The 19,088-nt window shown below is 39.0% G+C and overlaps 1 protein-coding gene across 1 annotated transcript; it reads left to right on the plus strand.

Annotated features, from left to right (window-relative positions):
- The first annotated feature begins 1,450 nt into the window (after window positions 1–1,450).
- On the plus strand, window positions 1,451–2,901 carry LOC143556334 (pseudo histidine-containing phosphotransfer protein 6-like). The gene is made up of 4 exons (XM_077045673.1): window positions 1,451–1,644; window positions 1,795–1,938; window positions 2,012–2,084; window positions 2,565–2,901. Exons 1-4 carry the CDS (start codon window positions 1,481–1,483, stop codon window positions 2,625–2,627), a joined length of 444 nt encoding a protein of 147 aa, XP_076901788.1. The 5' UTR covers window positions 1,451–1,480; the 3' UTR covers window positions 2,628–2,901.
- The last annotated feature ends 16,187 nt before the right edge of the window (window positions 2,902–19,088 follow it).

Below are 19,088 nucleotides of genomic sequence, written 5' to 3' on the forward strand. Positions count from 1 at the left end.
GTACACACCTTCGGGCATGTGTGCAAGTATGTGAACAGATTGTATGTTGTATGATTAACTATAACTCACTCATTTTAGCTGACTTTTAGTATGCACGCAGGTGAGTAGAATGAAGCAGCTCGCTTGAGGGGAAACACATGGCATGGAATTGAAGGCACTGCATCTCAATGAAATGTTATGATATTTAAAAGACATGTTTTTATGATTAAATGATTCGAATGCTGGTTAAGACAAGAATTGATGGTTATGTAATGTAATGGTTTGAATGTTTTTAATATTCCGCGAATGTTTTTATTAACTCTGATATTTGGAACTATGTTTATGAGTAAATCCAACGTCCAATGTAGGCACCGGCAACGGGGTCTTACAATATGATTGTTAAATGAATGATGGGAAGAACGCTTAGAGTGCTCTTATGCCACGATGTAATCATTGTGTATGTGAAGTAAGTGTATGCAGGTACATAAATGGTATGTGGGATCTACGTTTGACATAGTAAGTTAGGATGGAAATTTCTTCTGACTTCTGTTGGACATAGACCTGGCATGTGATGGTGTAGTTAAGGACTGTGGGCCTTATACGTATTATAGATGATAGATGAGAATGTAGTTAAGGACTGTGGGCCTTATATGTACTTCAGATAGGAGCCATCATAGGAAAGGACTGCGGACCTTATACGTGCTGTAATTGTGTTGTGATGGCATAAGGGAGGATTGCGGACCTCGTATGTGCTATGAAATAGGCTGCAACATAGAGAATGACTGCGGACCTTGTACGTGTTGTTTATGTAGGATGGTATAGGGAAGGACTGCGGACCTTGTACGTACCGTGAAAAGTGAACATAGGTAAGGACTGCAGACCTTTTTCGTGTTCACGACCTTGAGTATAGGTATAGAAGGCGGACTATGAACATACTCTCGGTAAACTGAGGTATGTAATAGTATGTATTCATGAATGTACGTTGGCAGGGTAACTGGTTAAGTATGGATATGTATGTATGTATGTATGATATGTGTATGTATTGTATGTCGCCTGATTAACTAGAACTCACTCAGCGTAGCTGACTTTTAGTATGCACGCAGGTGAGTAGATTGGAACAGCTAACTTGAGCGGGCATATGAGAGGCGAATAAGAGACTAAAGTTTCAGTAACACTCACATAAAAGCTTATTGAATATACAATAAAATATACTGAAAACTAACAAAGCCCCTAACATGCACCCTACTAAACTTTAAATCCTGACCCGACCCGACCTTGTTACCCACCCAAAAAGATGGCAATAGTGAGGTATTATATTAATATTCACTCCTATAAATAGAATAACACATGAACCCATTAACTCACTTATATATATCCTCGTACAAAAAAAGACACCCAACTACCCAAGTGATATCGAAGTTTAAGGTTCGTAACATCAAAAGCCAAAACGGGTATCCCACTGTGGCTGCTTGGATTCGGTGCAGTTCGTCTGCGAACCGACATGAATCGCTTGCTATCGTTACTCTATAACCAGGGTGTTCTTGACGAACAGTTCTTACAACTCCAACAACTTCAAGATCAAACCTCACCAAATTTCGTCTCCGAGGTCGTCACAATTTACTTCCATGAATCCGAAAAACAACTACGTAACCTACGAAATCTACTGTAAGTGATCATTTCTTAATCAACTATATATTTAGGAGTATAATAATTAAGTACTTAATAATTAACTATAATTACTAAGGAAACCTTTCAACTTATACAATAAACTCCAACTGATATATTCTTTCTAATGCGTATATATATTATAAACAGGTTGGATAGAGAGATGTGGGATTATGTTAAACTCGGAATACATTTGAATCAATTGATGGGAAGTAGTTCAAGCATCGGTGCTAAACGAGTTCGGAATATATGTGCTGCGTTTCGTACTGCTGTCGAACAAAATAATCGTTCAGCGTATGTATACATTATAGACTATTGATGAAACAGTAGCTCTGTTGTTGACAATGTGGATATATATGATTTGCAGGTGCATGAGGGCGTTAGAGGTGCTCGAACATGAATATTGCTATTTGAAGAACAGGTTGCATGAACTTTTTCAGGTGATTATTATTTTTTCTCTTTAAATACTGTTTTATGAGGAATGCTTTTCCAAAATTATTACTATGTAATAAAACTTTTCGAAAAGATATGTAGTAATCATTCATGATTCTAATACGTACACATATAACCGCTATAAGTTAATAAAAACGTTAATTTCTTTTCCAAAATCATTAGCATGCATTAAATTTTTAAAATGATGGCGATGATTCGATCATGATTATATATAATAAATACACATAACTATTATAAATTTTTAAAAAATTACACAAATAATAAGGTTAAATTACCAGTTAATTATTTTAGACACCAGCTCAAAGTAGACCGAACCTTTAAATCATCAAATCGCAAAAACCAAAATATTTGTATTTTAAACCAGCCAATTTGCTTTAGGCTAAACGATTTTAACTGTTTTTAGACAAATTAAGCTTGTTTATCTCATAAATTCAAACATAGTAAATTGAGTGCATCTTTGTGTGCAGATGGAGCAGCAAAGAGTGCTGGGAGATGCAGTAAGGTACCCAGGTGTAGTGCACCAGCAGTGAATCTAAGAGCATGCAATGGGATGAGGCTTGGCTTTTTTTTTCTTTTAATTTCTTTTTGTCTTGTCCTGTCTTGTGTTAGTTATGATGAAGGAAGGAATGAAAAACAGAGAACCTTTTAGTGTTGTCTTTTTCAGTCCCACATTGTCGGCGCAAGATTCCTTTCTTCTTTCAATACAGTTTTTTGTCAAGAACAAGAAATCAAATTCTGTAAATTGCTAGCATGGGGTAAGACACATATTACATATACAACAACTTTAAGTACCAATCAGTGCTTTTTTAAAACATATTTGGAACACGATAATGGAACTACTTTTTATTAACCTTTATTAACCAAACAATACAAACTTTTTAAAATTAAAATACAATGTAGTTGATTTTTACATGTTTTTTTGAAGGACAAATTTCATAATAAAAAAAAACAACCAAAAGAAAACAAACAACAAGCTATAGCCGACCACAAACATATAAGTTACAACGGAAAATTAACAAAATTAAACTTGCACCATGATTCCCAATCCAAAATTACACGTTTGGCCGTTTACTATGATACTTCACCCATAGGAAGGAATAAGCTTTAACATCGCCCATAAAATTTTCAATCGAACACCTTCTTTAATTAAAAACACACTCGTTTCTAGGTTTTCAAATTATCCAAAGAAAACCTGCCATTGTTGCTCTAGTATCCAAAGAAAAACCGCCTTCTTTGATTATTCGAGTACTCTAGTATCTCTTTCACCGAATTGAAACCACACATACTTGGTAGGTTCACCAACAGGAAAAATACTTAACCTTAATAATTTCGAATAACAACATTTTACCAACAAACGTGTAGACATTTTTGGGTAGCTACCGCATAAGCCACATTCCATGTGCAAACGTTTATGTTTCTCGATGCTAATGACATTCTCCTTGAAATATGTTTCTCGGTGCAAATTTGGGTTTCTTGACTAGAAATTCTTCTTGCATTTGTTTTTCAGATTCATTTCATAACAGTATTGACACACCAAAAACACATGTCTCTTTGTTGCAACATCATTAAGATTTCACGTCAGACAAGTGATCAAGTCCGGACTGTTTCTTGTTTCGGGTTTTATTATACAGGATTACTAACACGAATGCCATTGCGAAGGGCTGAAATAGCCTTTACCCAAAGTGCCTCCATATCGTTCTAATATTTTGACCACCACTTTGCTAAGAGAGCCGTGCTACTAGCATCTAAAGTGCCCACCCCAAGCCAACTACAATCTTTAGTGAGCATTATATGTTTCCATGAAACCCAACTTATTTTTTCTTTCTTAACATCTCCTTCACAAAGAAATCTTCATCTTTTACTTTCCAATAATTTCAATACTTTTACCGGAGCACGAAACAATGACAAGTAATACGAGCCCAAGCTACCTATTACCAGTTTAACCAATATTATCTCCCACGTACCAAACGAAACATCAGGGACCGGCAGCATTCGGGTTAACTGGTCGAATTCATGTTGACTCACCGTCGCAACATCCAATATCGACAACGTTCGGGTTTTACCAACGCCCGGGTTATCCTGGGTTTTTTTAGTTTTGGGTTCGTAATGAACGTAAACGAAACTAAATAAATTCGTGTCGACTCACCGCCACAACATCGAGGACTGGCAACGTTCGGGTTAACAGGCCGAATTCATGGTGACTCACCCCACAACGTCCAATACTGACAATGTTCGGGTTTTACCAACGCCCGGGTTTCTCTAGAAATATACACGCCCAATTGAGATGTGATATGATTGCATTGCGATGCCTAAGAACACGATCTAGAAACTTTCGCGATTTTTATCCAATGTCAATTAAAATATTTACCGACCTTTTTTTAGTTACGATACCGTAACAAACGTAACTAAAATCGACAAAAATCGCGTTGATCCACCACTACAACACTCAAGTTTTTATCAACGCACCGGTTTTACCGACTCACCACCACAACGCCCGAATACGACTTGTCTTGCCGCTGCAACAACCAGGTTTTACCAACACCCGGGTTTAGCAACCGGGTAAACATTGTTTTAAATTTGTAAAAAAAAATATAATATGTTATACGAGTGTCAATACATGTTTGGTGTTTTTATTTTAAATATGTTAATTTGACAAATTGACTTTTAAGGTTTAGTTATGGTACCGTAATGAACGTACAAAATACTAACCGAATTCATGTTGACTCGATTCTGCAATGTCCGAGCGGCTAAAATCTCCGCGCAACACGTGTGAGGAAATTAGTGTCGTTATCGTTACGACCTTTTAAATATGTTAATATTGTATTACATGTTATACAAGTGTTGATTCTGTTTTGGGTTGACGGACAAATGCTTTAATTTAGTTTCAGTATCTTAATGAACTTAACTCATATCAACAAAATCGACGTTAGTCATTGTCGCAATGCGATGGGTATATATACAAATCTCATATGGCCCGAAGCGCAGGGTAAATTACTAGTTTGAAGTAAGAAATGTTAATAAGCTGAGTGTAATGGTTCAATTCAAAGCATTCGTCGTAACAAGGATACATATTTGTTACTAACACCCCATGCCATGTCGTGACAAATATTAAATATCAATAAAGCCACTAAAGTCACTTTTCATCACAAGAGGTCATATAAACTATATTCAGTCTTTTTGAAACCTCGATTAAGTTTGGTTGTCCTGATATTTCAACTTATTTCGGGAAGAAGGTTGAATTCGTTAATAAATTGAAAAGAACTTTAAAGTTCTTGTTTGGAGGAGTTCGAACAATTCATGTTATATACAGCAATAATATAATTAATTAATAATATATAATATACGGTGAGGTTTTTTAGTATTCTACATAAAATTCAAGTCTCAGTTACATTCTATACTTCTTTTTCTTTCATTTCTTTCTCTCTTTACCGCTTTTATCGCGAAATATTGCCGGTCATCAGCTCTCCTCTTACGTCGCCCTCTTGTATAACGATTTCCTTTCTCTTCTCTTTCTTAAAAAACTTGGTGTGTGTCTAATGATGCTCTTTTTAAGTAACTCACAACTAAGCTTTAAATTTATTAAACAAGACTCCTAAAGAAACCACACAAAACCGGCAAGTGTACCGATCACTAATAGTATAGAACTAAGGAAGTCCGAGTATCGAACACAAGGACACGTGAAAACGTTTTTAATACTTAATCCTAACCAAGACTCACCTAAGAATATTTAAATGATTTTTAATAATTAACTACTTGACCTAACTTACTTTAACTAAATTAATTACTTAACTTAACTTAACTTAACTTAATGAAACACTTGATTAACTTAAGACTTAAATGCAATTGGAGAAAACGTCTACCTAGGTAAGAATCATATTAAAGGTATAATAAGCTAATGGATTGAAGAATCTCACGACACCGGTATCTAAGGATGACACAACTAATGTTCACTTAAGAAAGCTAGATCACTTCTAGGTCTCACTAACAAACCCTAACTTACACTCAGTTGATTTTAAGAACAAACCGGGGAACGAATTGTTAAAGTGTTCTAATGTCGACTCTCCTCTCGGTCTCACCGACACACTACCCTAATGGAGACAAATACTACGCAACCAAGGATAGAGGAACCATTTAGTTTAACTTAAACTAGGTCAACTAATCGCTTACAAACCCAAACCCGAGAAGAACCGAACCCGCTCTCGCGCGATCCTAATCCTAACAAGTAAAAGCTATGAGACGAGTTTACTTCCTATCACCTCTTGGTCTCTAAGAAGGTGCTTACCTGCTGATTTTAACTAATTAACATACCCAACTAAACTCTACGGTTGTACTTCCCGCAAACAATCTCTAAACACAAAGTAAAGAGTTCAAACAAGCTAAAATCAATCAAAACCGATTCAATCAATCAAAGCAAGAGGTATATGAGTATAATTAAATTAATCACAGCTAATAAACACAACCTAGTTCAATATTAAACCAAACTTTCATCAACAATTCAAGTCATGATGATCAACAATCCATATTACTTACTAAAACCTTACAATATTCATCTAATCTAGGTAGAACTAACAAGTTTAGCCTAACATGTTATTTGTACAGTAGCTATACATCAAAGTAAACATCATATAACTTAACCAAAACATAATTAAACTCATTCAATGATCAAGATCAATCAAGCACAAGTCAAACTTCAATTCAATTGCAAAACTATTCAAGTAAAAGATCAAAATCAACAAGTTATGTATCTTGAACAAAAACACAAAGTTTATGAGAGTAATACTTAAGATTAGGCTGAGTTTATGGATGAATATCAACCCTAGCTGCTGTACCAAGTCTCCCTTAGTCTTCTTCTTCCTTTCCTAGCCGCCACAAGCCTCACAAAAAAGATTTTCTTCCTTCCCTTACAGCTGCTGGTCCGATCGGCTCTCTATGGGCAGGTTAGAGTTTTTTTTTTTTTTTTTTAACTATCTTGATATCTTATCCATAAAAGGCTTGGATCTTGTGGGCTTGGGTCGGGCCTTGAGTTGTAGTCTTCATAGTTGATCAAAAAGGCCCCTAGAGTCTTCAAACTTTACTCTTTTCTCCATTAAAACTCATAACCTACAATTAATATTCAATCTTTGTAAGATCATACAAAAATCATCCATAACTCTTATTTATTAAACGATTAAGCAATTAAAACATGATAAAAAGGTACGGAAAGTAAGTGTGTTTTACAACACACCAAACATCCCCACACTTAAGACTTTTCGTCCCTGAAAAAGAAATCTACACGGGATCATAACCAAGTGAAAAACAACAAACTCTCAGATTATTAATCATTATAAAATCACAAGAAACAACTCGACATATTGACCGCGATTGCCGATATTTTTGTCCACTTAAATCCAGACACCAGCCAATCTAGCCCCCCTTTTGCATTAAACGTTTTAAGTCCAAAAATATATCTACACCTACTCCATCTCAGACAAAGAGAGCTAGAAGACTAGAGTCGGAGCAAACTGGTTCGACAAATCACCATAAGCCAAGGACTCGTTGATAGTACTAATTAGATGCATTCGGTGAAATTTGGATGGATGAATGGTCATGTGGAGGTCGTACGAGCTATTCCTAAATATTATTGGACCTTGTCTTATAAATTCCTAATTTGATATTTATTGACTAAGAACCTTCGAGCCCCAATAGTGTATCCTCAAAGTCACCATCCCCAAGGTAACACGTAAACTTTAACTACCATCTAGTATGTGCATCTTTGTCCTTTTTTACTAACTTTAAACAATGCTTCTTTGGCATTTTACAATACATAACTTTCTTCACAAGCATTTGCTTTTCTTGAACAATTTTGACAATACATAACTTTCATAACAAACTTTCAAAACATACTTTTTTTTATATCACCCTAAAATATATTAACTATTTCTAAGTTCGTAAAAAGATGGACACGTGGTGTGTGCTGGTTTGAGTGCATTTAATTCTTACCATCTCAAAGTTTTCAGATTATGGTAATCCTCCATAAACATCGAAATTCGGTTTCACCGTTTTTCAAATTATTATATATATAAAAACTGCTAAAGAGAACTATCAAAGCTAGTTGGGCCTACCGACACATCCTGTGACACCCGGTAATTATTTCACACTCTAATCTATATACTTGATTTAAATTATGTGTTGATTATATAAGTTATATGACGTATAAACCATAGTATACTTGAAATGTGAACGAGAACAGTCGTAATGCCTATAGGATTGTATAAAGTGCCGATGAGAACGACTATATGATAAAGACAGCCCAGTAATAGTCAGTGGTGACAAACATATCAAGCTAAATATATACCTATGATCCAATATAAGGGGTAATGGTAAGACCATGCCCAGTAATGTTCTAATACCCTAATTAGGACCAAAACGCCATAAACGTTTAAATAATGGAATATAGTCGCCGAACCGGCCAAATCAATGATACATTATACAGTGAGACGACCAAGATATGAAACTATGAAGGAATTAAAGGTATACTAGTCAAAATAATATGAAGTTAATAATTTAAACAATCCATAAAGGATTACAATATGGAGCATTATTTAACCAAATATAACTCCGGGCTAAATTTAAATATACATCATACCGGGAACCAAAATAAATACGGGTTCCATATCATCTATAATATACCCAAAGTTCAAACAGAAGAGTGGAAAAACTCTGCGTGACATTGGGAAACCCGTGAGAAGAATCCTTGCGAAAAACCCTAAAAACCAAAAATCCTTTTCAAAGACCCTGTGCTCAAAGACCCTGTGCTCAAAGACCTGCGGGAAGACCTGCGGGAAGACCTGCGGGAAGACCCTGCGGGAAGACCTGCGGGAAGACCTGCGGGAAGACCCTGCGGGAAGACTCTGCGGGAAGACCCTGCGGGAAGACCCTGCGGGAAGACCTGCGGGAAGACCTGCGGGAAGAGAATACTTCCGCCCAAAATGAGCCAGTCTGCTTCTGGAAGATCTTATCTTTTACCTGCCAAGGTATGGGCACAATATTGAAAGTACTGCAAGATCAAGCAAAATCTTCCTAACCATTCCCTATGGCCGCCTACCCCCATTCCATCAAATAAACAACAATAAAAACCATGCTTTGACTAACTATTTCACTTTATGGTGTAAGATTTGACACCCTTAAATAAAGGGATTGTAATCTTTTGGATCCCCCAAATCAAGGGATGTGTTCCCTTGGGTTTGCCTATAAATAAGACCAATTATTTTGATGAAAAAAACACCACACACAAACTCATACAAACCCTTAAACACACTCCAAATTTCTCTCTTTTCATGGCTGAAGAACAGCAGCAGCGCAACACCAAGCAACCGCCTCTTTGTAACCCAATTTCTCTGTAATTCTGCCCTGAACCTTCTGAACCCTATATATCGTTGGAAAGCTAGAAGAAATCCTTAAACCGTAGTGGAAAGCCTTGAACGGATCTCTGCCCGGAAAACCTCGGTAAGAAGCTTTGAACCTTCGAAGGTCACTGCTGGGAAACTGCATTTTCCAGCAGTACCCACCTCTCTTCTTTTGTTCATATCTCACAAACTACTTGGTATTTTTCGGTGATTCTTGTTTAGAAATCCAAGGAAACTCGTAAGGATCACGAACCATCTTTCGAATATCCATTTCCGGCTTAATTTCAGCACTTGGTAAGCCTAAAAGTCTAATTGTTCTTCATAAAATGCTTGCTGGAAAATGATTCTTTTCTGTCCAGCCAACACACACTCGTTTCCTTTGATTTTAACACTTGTGTTCATGTTTAATAAACATATTCTAGAGCCTACACTACAAGACCATCATCCAAGAGCCTAAACACGCTCAAGAACGTCTCGAAAAAACCGACATTTCCAAGGTAATAAAATCATATTATGTTTAATAGAAAAACATGGATTAAGCCTAAGATACATATATTTAATGAGGTGATAAATCATGAATATAAACTTGAAGTGTGACATATAAGTAAGGATAAATCATGTTAAGTAAAAGATATAAAGGATTTAAAGGGGTGTTTAAGGAAGGTTAAGGTAAAAATGATCTTCTGTAGTAAAACCCATTTATAAATAAACAAGATGATCTAAATGTAAAAATGGAATTTTGGTTATGTTAAACTTTACAAAGGATATAACTAACGTATTAAAAACCGTATCGGGTTTGTCATAAAAGTAAAAATAATAATAGTAATAATAATAATAATAATGATAAAATATGAGTACTAGTAAGATATATATAATATATGCTTATAAGATTTAAAAAGGATATTAATAATACTTATAATATATACATAACAAAATAAGTATACAAGTCATACACATATATTCCTATATATGTGCAATAAATATAAAATACGGGTTTTTGTGATGGACATTGCGAGTAACTGGAAGGGTGGAGGTGCCGGTAGTCGGGACGTCCTGTCTAGGCTGGTAGATGAATATATCATAGATGGGCCCGTTACCTACCTGGGGACTAACGATGAGAGCACCAAAACCTATTAGGCCAAAGCATGTCACGAACGTCATGATTACCGACTAATAATTTGTATCGAGCATTCCCTAATGCTCGGAGGATATATATATAAAGAGAATATAACGGGCATATATATAACAAGTATAAGACGTTGTCTAACGTCCATATCGCTAAGGTATAAAAAAATACATATATACCGTCACCTCATAAGTATGTATCGGGCTAAGTATTAATAGTAGTATAAGTATTATGTACTGAAGAATGTACGTATACGATATAATACAGGAAACTCACCAAGTATAACGGAACATTATTCCTCGATTTAAGGTGAGTCTCACAGCCCCTATTTTCACTATTTTCACTATGTTTTAAACTGTTTTCGGGGCGAGGGACACGTGTTTAAATATGTTTTATCATGGTGTATATCTTGATTTACAATGTGCGTGTACATGAGATATTTGGCGCGCTCACGGTACATAAAGTCCCCGGTATATATTGTAACCATAAACTATAGGCAACTATAGCCGAGGAACTCTACGGGTAGTACTACTGGTCTGACCAACCACTCGTAAGTGGTCGCGCCACTTTATAAGACGGGTGCTTAGTTTTCCGATTTATTTATTCCCTCGTGGACTCGTGGGATGTTATGTGGGGCTTTATGGTGTATATATATAGTCAAGGAATGGTTACGAACTCATGTATTCACGTTACACTGCAAGTCATGGATACTGCATTCATGATGTTATGAGAATTATATTAGAAAGCATTTTATCGAGTCACAAAACTTGTGAACTCACTCAGTTTATACTGATTAAATTATTTTACGTGTCTTTCAGGTATTTAGCCACGTGGAGAGGTCACGGTGTCTCACTACGATTTTATGTTTAACTATGGAAATTTCATGTATGAGGATTTTATATTTTGGAGTTTTCATGGTTATATTCCCCCTTCGGCGGGACATAACTGTGAAATCTCAATATATTACATGTAAACTTTATTATTGGTATTTTGTAAAACTTATATCATGAATGAAATCCTCATGTATATTTATCATATAGTTGTTTGCTTAACCGCGCTCTCGAAAAACCTTTCATGAGTCGCACACCGGTTGTTTCCGCCTATGGACCGGGTGTGACAGACTGGTATCAGAGCCAAGGTTATAGCGAACTAGGATTCAACCATGAGTCTAGACTATAACCCCTTAGATTCCCTCGTGAAAACGTTTTTCATGCATGACATATTTTCAAAACTTGCATTACACGAGAGTGCACGTGTCTTCACGACACCTTTATCGCAACTAATGGCCTAGTATAGGAATGACCAAAATAAGGGATAGGAAAAACATAAAGCGATATTGTCACTAATTAAACCTTAATCCTTTCAGCGATGGCCTTCCCAAACAATGATCCATATCATGGCCTAGCCATCACTGACTCGAACTCCGGCTCTAACTCTGACACTGATAGCAGCAGTGTCCATATGAGCGACGTTGTTCCAATTCCTGATGATCCCATAGAGATCTCCGATGACGAGTCTACCGAGGTAATCAGGCTCGATGAGGACGACAAGGTAACTTATGACAACGACGACCTTGAGGAGATGGAGGAGCTGGCTGCAGTGCCCTCCGAGGAGATACGAGCCGCCGGGCTGAAAAGGTATGCCACGGACTCCGACGATGAGGTGCCCCGGACTATACATGAGGTAGGCGAGTCCTCACGCCCCCAAGGGCGCGCTACCTCCGATGATACAGAGGTCCCCGTACCACCGACCACAGCAGCCGCCGAGGCTGAGAGAAAGGCCCTTGAGGAATGGCTCATGGATTGGGAGCAGAGGGTCGAGGTGTTTATGGAGAGCGTGAAAGGCAAGGCCTGTGAGACCAGTCTCCGCCTTGATAATCACTATGACTTGATCTCCGATGCAAGGATGAGGATACTGAAGTTGGAGCATATGGTAGGGGATGCATTGCACTTAGCTGATGTGGGAGCGAGGCGGGCCGCTGCCGCCGAACAAAGAGTGATGAGATTGGAAAATGAGGTTAAGACGATTCAAGCCTTTTTGGGAGACGTGTTTCCACCACCGCCACCACCGATGCCATGAAGCGACTATAGACTAGTATTAGCGGGTAGTAATCATATGTATGGGAAGTAATATATTACGGGCTACGACCCGATCTTTTGGCAAAACGCTTGTATGTTGTAGGAGTTTGTAGTAGACTTAAACATAAACTTATGTAATCAAATCTTTTGATGTAATGAAGTTATGTTTATGATATATGAGTATGAGTATACGATGTGGTATAATGAGATGTAATAATAAAATCTATGTATGCGAGTATATGATTGATAAGTATGACTATAAGCAAATATATGGGTGTGAATGTAATAAGTATCGAACCCTACAACTACTTACATACAAGCGTGATGCCAATACTAACCGATCCTTCTTATTCTCAACTTGAAGGAAAATGCCAAGGAGAAGGAACGACAGTTTACCTAATACACCTGCGCAATTACAAGAAGTCATAGCGCAAGCGATAGCCGCCTACGAAGCCAGTAGGGGCGACTCAAGTCAAGAACGAAGGAATTCCTCAAACACTGAAAATGTAGCTCCAGAGACTGGCGGTGAGGAACGAGGATGTTCCTACAAAACTTTCATGACATGCAAACCGTGGTCCTTTAAGGGAACGGAAGGAGCCATAGGAGTTATCCGTTGGATCGAGAAAACAGAATCTGTGATAGCAATCGGTGGATGCACAGAAAAACAGAAAGTGTTATACGTGACATGTATGTTTCAAGATGAAGCCCTATCGTGGTGGAATTTACAAGTACAAACCCTAGGCCGAGACGTGGCCTATGGTAAGACCTGGAAAGAGTTAAAGGAGATGATGGAAAAGAAATATTGCCCAAGGACTGAGATGCAGAAGTTGGAAAATGAGTTCTGGACGCTCACCATGAAGGGAGCCGACATCACAACATATAACACGCGATTTCACGAGCTATGCTGAATAGTTCCGCATATGGCCACCACTGAAGAAAAGAGAGTTGAAAGGTACATCTGGGGATTAGCAACAGTTATCAGGGGACCAATCACGGCCACTAGGCCTGCGACCATGGCCGAGGCTGTTGAACTAGGTCTGAGTCTGACAGAAGATGCAGTACGAGCTGGGACCCTAGGAAAGCCAACTCAGAAGGAAGCAAGCCAACCATTCTCCCAACGCAGCAACAGCCGCCATAACAATCACAAGAGGAGCTGGGCCTCTCGTAATCAAGGGTCAAGTTCCAACGAACCCCCTGTCAAGAAACAAGAAACTGTGAAAGTGTATGCCGCCCAGACCACGGATCAACCACGGAAGACGTATAGCGGGTCAAACCCGTGGTGTGACAAATGCAAGTATTATCATGTTGGTGACTGCTCAAGTATTGTGTGTAAGCATTGTCACAAGAGAGGGCATGTGGAAGCTAAGTGTAGAATTAAGAATGGTGCAGTAGTTGTGAAGCAAGAACCGGGGAAAACGACACCACGAGCTTGTTATGGGTGCGGAAATACGGGTCATTTTATCAAGGACTGTCCGCAGATGAAGAATACAGCTCAAGCTAGGGCTTTTGTTATCGGGGCGGGTGAAGCTAAGGAAGACCCAAATGTCGTCACTGGTACGTTCCTACTTAACAACCACTATGCGTCTGTGTTATTTGATACTGGTGCGGATTTAAGTTTTATATCCACTGAATTTAAAGACCTACTTGGTTTAGCACCTAGTAAATTAGCAACGCCCTATGCTATAGAATTAGCTAATGGCAAACAGTTACGATCAGACGATATAGTGGAAAGTTGCGTACTAGTGATGGGAGAATACGAATTTAACGTAGATCTGTTGCCGATAGATTTAGGAAGTTTTGATGTCGTTATAGGCATGGATTGGTTAGCAAAGAACCATGCTGAAATTATTTGTTATGACAAGCAAATCCGCGTACCCTTGGCAAGTGGTGAAACGCTGACTATTCAAGGGGAAAGACGTGGCACTGTGATGAAGTTAATTTCGTGTATGAAAGCACGAAAGTGCTTGCGAAAGAAGTGTCAAGCTTTCTTAGCCCACGTGGTGGAGAAGAAGGATGAAGAAAGGAAGATAGGAAGTATACCTATAGTGAGAGATTTCCCCGAAGTCTTTCCAGAAGATCTACCAGGGTTACCACCTCAAAGACAAGTGGAGTTTCGAATCGATCTAGTACCAGGAGCTGCACCAGTAGCGCGAGCACCTTATCGATTAGCTCCCTCGGAAATGCGAGAACTATCGAATCAATTACAGGAGCTACTAGACAAGGGTTTCATACGCCCGAGCTACTCACCTTGGGGAGCCCCGGTACTATTTGTCAAGAAGAAAGACGGTTCGTTCCGTATGTGTATTGATTACAGGGAACTTAACAAACTGACCATCAAAAATCGGTACCCTTTACCGAGGATTGATGATTTGTTTGACCAATTACAGGGATCTAGTTTCTATTCCAAGATAGATCTACGATCCCGGTACCATCAGCTGAAGATACACGAGGATGATGTACCAAAGACTGCGTTTCGAACGAGGTATGGTCATTATGAATTTCTAGTCATGCCTTTTGGGCTAACGAACGCACCTGCAGTGTTCATGGACTTAATGAATCGAATGTGCAAACCTTACCTTGACAAGTTCGTGATAGTGTTTATAGATGACATATTAATTTATTCCCGAACGGAAGAAGAGCACGAGCAACACCTTCGATTGATTTTAGAATTGTTGAGAAAGGAGAAGTTGTATGCAAAGTTTTCAAAGTGTGATTTTTGGCTAAGAGAAGTACACTTTTTAGGCCATGTCGTCAACGAGAAGGGAATTCATGTTGACCCTTCAAAAGTAGAGGCCATTAAAAACTGGGAAGTGCCGAAGACACCGACGGAAATACGACAATTTTTAGGTCTGGCAGGATACTATCGACGGTTTATTGAAAATTTCTCGAAGATAGCACAACCCCTTACTGCGCTCACACAGAAAGATAAACCTTTTAATTGGGGAGATAAACAAGAAAAGGCGTTCCAGTTGCTAAAACAGAAGCTTTGTAGTGCGCCTATCCTAGCTCTACCTGAAGGGACGGATGACTTCGTAGTTTATTGTGATGCAAACCATCTCTTTTTTTTATTATGATATTATTTTTCAAAATTTCCGAGAGTTCGTTAGCACATTGGGAATAGTATCATTTTCCGCTTAACGTAGAGCAAACACAATTTTCAAGGGACATTTTTTTTTCTTTAAAACTTTTTTATTATTATTATTATATTTATTTTTTTATTATTATTTTTTTTTAATTTTTTTTTCAAATTCAGTCTCCCCACCCACTTTCAGTTTTCGGGTCAATGGTTATACCGTATGTCTATTGGTAGATAACAGGACCAAACATATACATGTATATGTCCCTCGAACTTAAGTAGCCGACATAATTTTTAGCGAAAGAACAAAACAATTTTCTTTTCTATAACTAAGTAAAATAAATTCTCATCCCCACACTTAGAACGAAATCGTCCTCGATGAGAACAAGGAAAAGAAATAAAATAAAATAAAAATAAAACGTAAAGTAATTAAAAGTAAAACAGAGAACGGGTTACTCCCCTTGTTTATATGCAGAATCCGCACCAGCTGTGAATCAATTGAGCGACCGTGTAGCATTTCATTCGCGGCCACAACCTCGGAAGAACCGGTTTCAAAACGCCATCAGAGCTACCATGTGCATAATAATACCTGCAATAACTCAAACTCGCTCGCATGTAGTGGCACACAAAACATAAATAAAAAACATAAGAAATAAACATATTTTTGTATTTTTGATTTTTTTATATTTTTTACTTTTTTTGTATTTTTAATATTTTTTATAAATGACAAAAATAAAACACATAATAAAGAAATAATCATAATACACACTATACAACTCGGGCTGTCTCCCGAGTGATGCATACAAACGCGTCTACGCCTCGGTGAATGAGTCAAGGTAGAACACCTCGACTGTCTAATCAGCTACCGGTCGCCTATGTAATGCTTCAACCTGTGACCCTTCACCTTTAACTTCCCGCTCTGATCTTGTATCTCAACAGTGCCATACGGGAATACATCAGTGACCATGAACGGTCCCGACCATCGGGATTTCAACTTTCCCCGGAATAACCTCAACCGAGAGTTATACAATAAGACCTTATCCCCACACTTGAACTGCTTATAGCCCTTCAGCTTTCTATCATGCAGTTCCTTCGTGTGCTCCTTATACCTAAATGAATGTGATATGCATGATCCCGGAGCTTCTCTAACTCGTGCAACTGATGGAACCGAGCGCCCTCAGTGGCGGATAAATCAAGATTAACCATCTTAAGGGCCCATGAAGCGCGGTGCTCCAACTCAACAGGAAGATGACAGGCCTTCCCACAAATCATCCGAAATGGCGTGGAATCAGTCGGAGTCTTGTAGGCTGTGCGGAAGGCCCACAAAGCGTCATCTATCTAATTTGTCGGACCAATACCGAAAATTTGAACCAACCGTTTTCTCTAAAATACGCTTGATTCCCCGATTACTCACTTCCACCTGCCCACTAGTCTGTGGGTGGTAGGCGGTTGCAAGCCAATGGGTGACCCCATAGCGCTGCAACGCCTTATCCATCTGCGCACTGCAGAAGTGAGTACCTCGATCACTGATCAAGGCTTTCGGAACACCAAAATGAGCAAATAGACTTTTTAGAAAATGAACTACCACTCGGGTATCATTCGTGGGTAGAGCTTTGGCCTCAACCCACTTAGACACGTAATCGACAGCCACGAGTATGTACTTGTTCCCACGCGAAGATGGAAACGGTCCCATGAAATCAATGCCCCACACATCGAAAACCTCACAAACTTGAATAGCATTCTAGGGCATTTCGTTTCGCGACGAAATGTTGCAAACACGCTGGCAACGATCGCAGCTCCTAATAAACGCATGTGCGTCCTTAAAGATAGAAGGCCAGTAAAAACCAGAATCAAAGACTTTCTTTGCCGTCGAACTCACACCGTGGTGACCTCTTGTCGGTCCCACATGACAATGGCTCAGAATCTGCCATCCCTCAACATCTACACACCTCATAATAAGCTGATCAGCACCGATGCGGAAAAGATACGGGTCGTCCCATAGGTAAAACTTAATGTCAGCAAAGAAATTCTTCTTTTGCTGGTAAGGCATCTTCGAGAAGTACCCGTCAGAGAGATAGTTTGCGAAGTCAGCGAACCATGGAAACCTTTCCTCCTGTGCCGTAAAAAACATTAGACTCTCTGTCGAAAAACGATCGTCGATCCTGACCCCCGAATCTCCTAACTCTGCTCCCTCTAGACGCGAAAGATGATCGGTCGCCACATTCTCGACCCCCTTTTATCACGGATCTCTATATCAAACTCTTGAAGCAACAGGATCCATCGGATAAGACGAGGCTTAGCATCCTGCTTGCTGAAGAGATATCGAATAGCAGCATGATCCGTGTAAAAAATCGTCTTGGACAGAACCAGATAGGACATAAATTTGTCGAATGCAAACACCATAGCTAAAAGCTCTTTCTCGGTGGTAGTGTGGCTCTCCAGTGCACCATTTAAAGTCCGGCTGGTGTAGTAAATCGGATGGAAGTGTTTATCCTTCCGATGTCCAAGAACCGCTCCGACTGCGAAGTCGCTCGCGTCACACATCAATTCGAATGGTAACGACCAATCGGGAGCAACCATGATCGGGGCATTAATGAGTTTGTCTTTTAAAAGATCAAACGCCTCAATACATTGTTCAGAAAAGATGAATGAAGCATCCTTCTCCAGAAGTTTGGTCATGGGTCTTGCGATCTTACAAAAGCCTTTGATGAACTGGCGGTAGAACCCGGCATGACCTAGAAAGCTATGAATGGATCTCAAAGAAGTGGGCGGGGGAAGATTAGATATGGTCTCGACCTTCGCTTGGTCAACCTCTATCCCCGCACTCGAAATCCGATACCCCAGAACAATGCTCTCACTAACCATGAAGTGACACTTCTCCCAGTTAAGGACTAGGTTGGTGTCAACGCAGCGGGACATCATCCTCTCAAGATTAGACAAACAATGATCGAAGGAACTCCCAAATACGGAAAAATATCCATGAACACTTCCATGGAATCCTCGATCATATCATGGAAAATGGCCACCATACACCTCTGGAATGTGGCCGGAGCATTACACAGTCCGAACGGCATACGTTTATAGGCAAACGTTCTGTAAGGACAAAAAGTGGTTTTCTCCTGGTCATCGGGAGCTATCGAAACCTGGAAGTACCCGGAGAATCCATCTAAGAAGTAGTAAAACTGTTGACCTGCTAAACGCTCCAACATCTTATCAATGAAGGGTAAAGGAATTTCCTGGTGGCATCATTTAGTCTGTGATAGTATATGCAGACTCGCCATCCCGTCACAGTCCTAGTGGGAATAAGCTCGTTCCTTTCGTTGTTG

This window comes from Bidens hawaiensis, unplaced genomic scaffold (assembly GCF_021521415.1).
Source record: "Bidens hawaiensis isolate Kalapana, Puna unplaced genomic scaffold, B.hawaiensis_p1.1 tig00018538_1, whole genome shotgun sequence".
Taxonomy (NCBI): Eukaryota; Viridiplantae; Streptophyta; class Magnoliopsida; order Asterales; family Asteraceae; genus Bidens; species Bidens hawaiensis.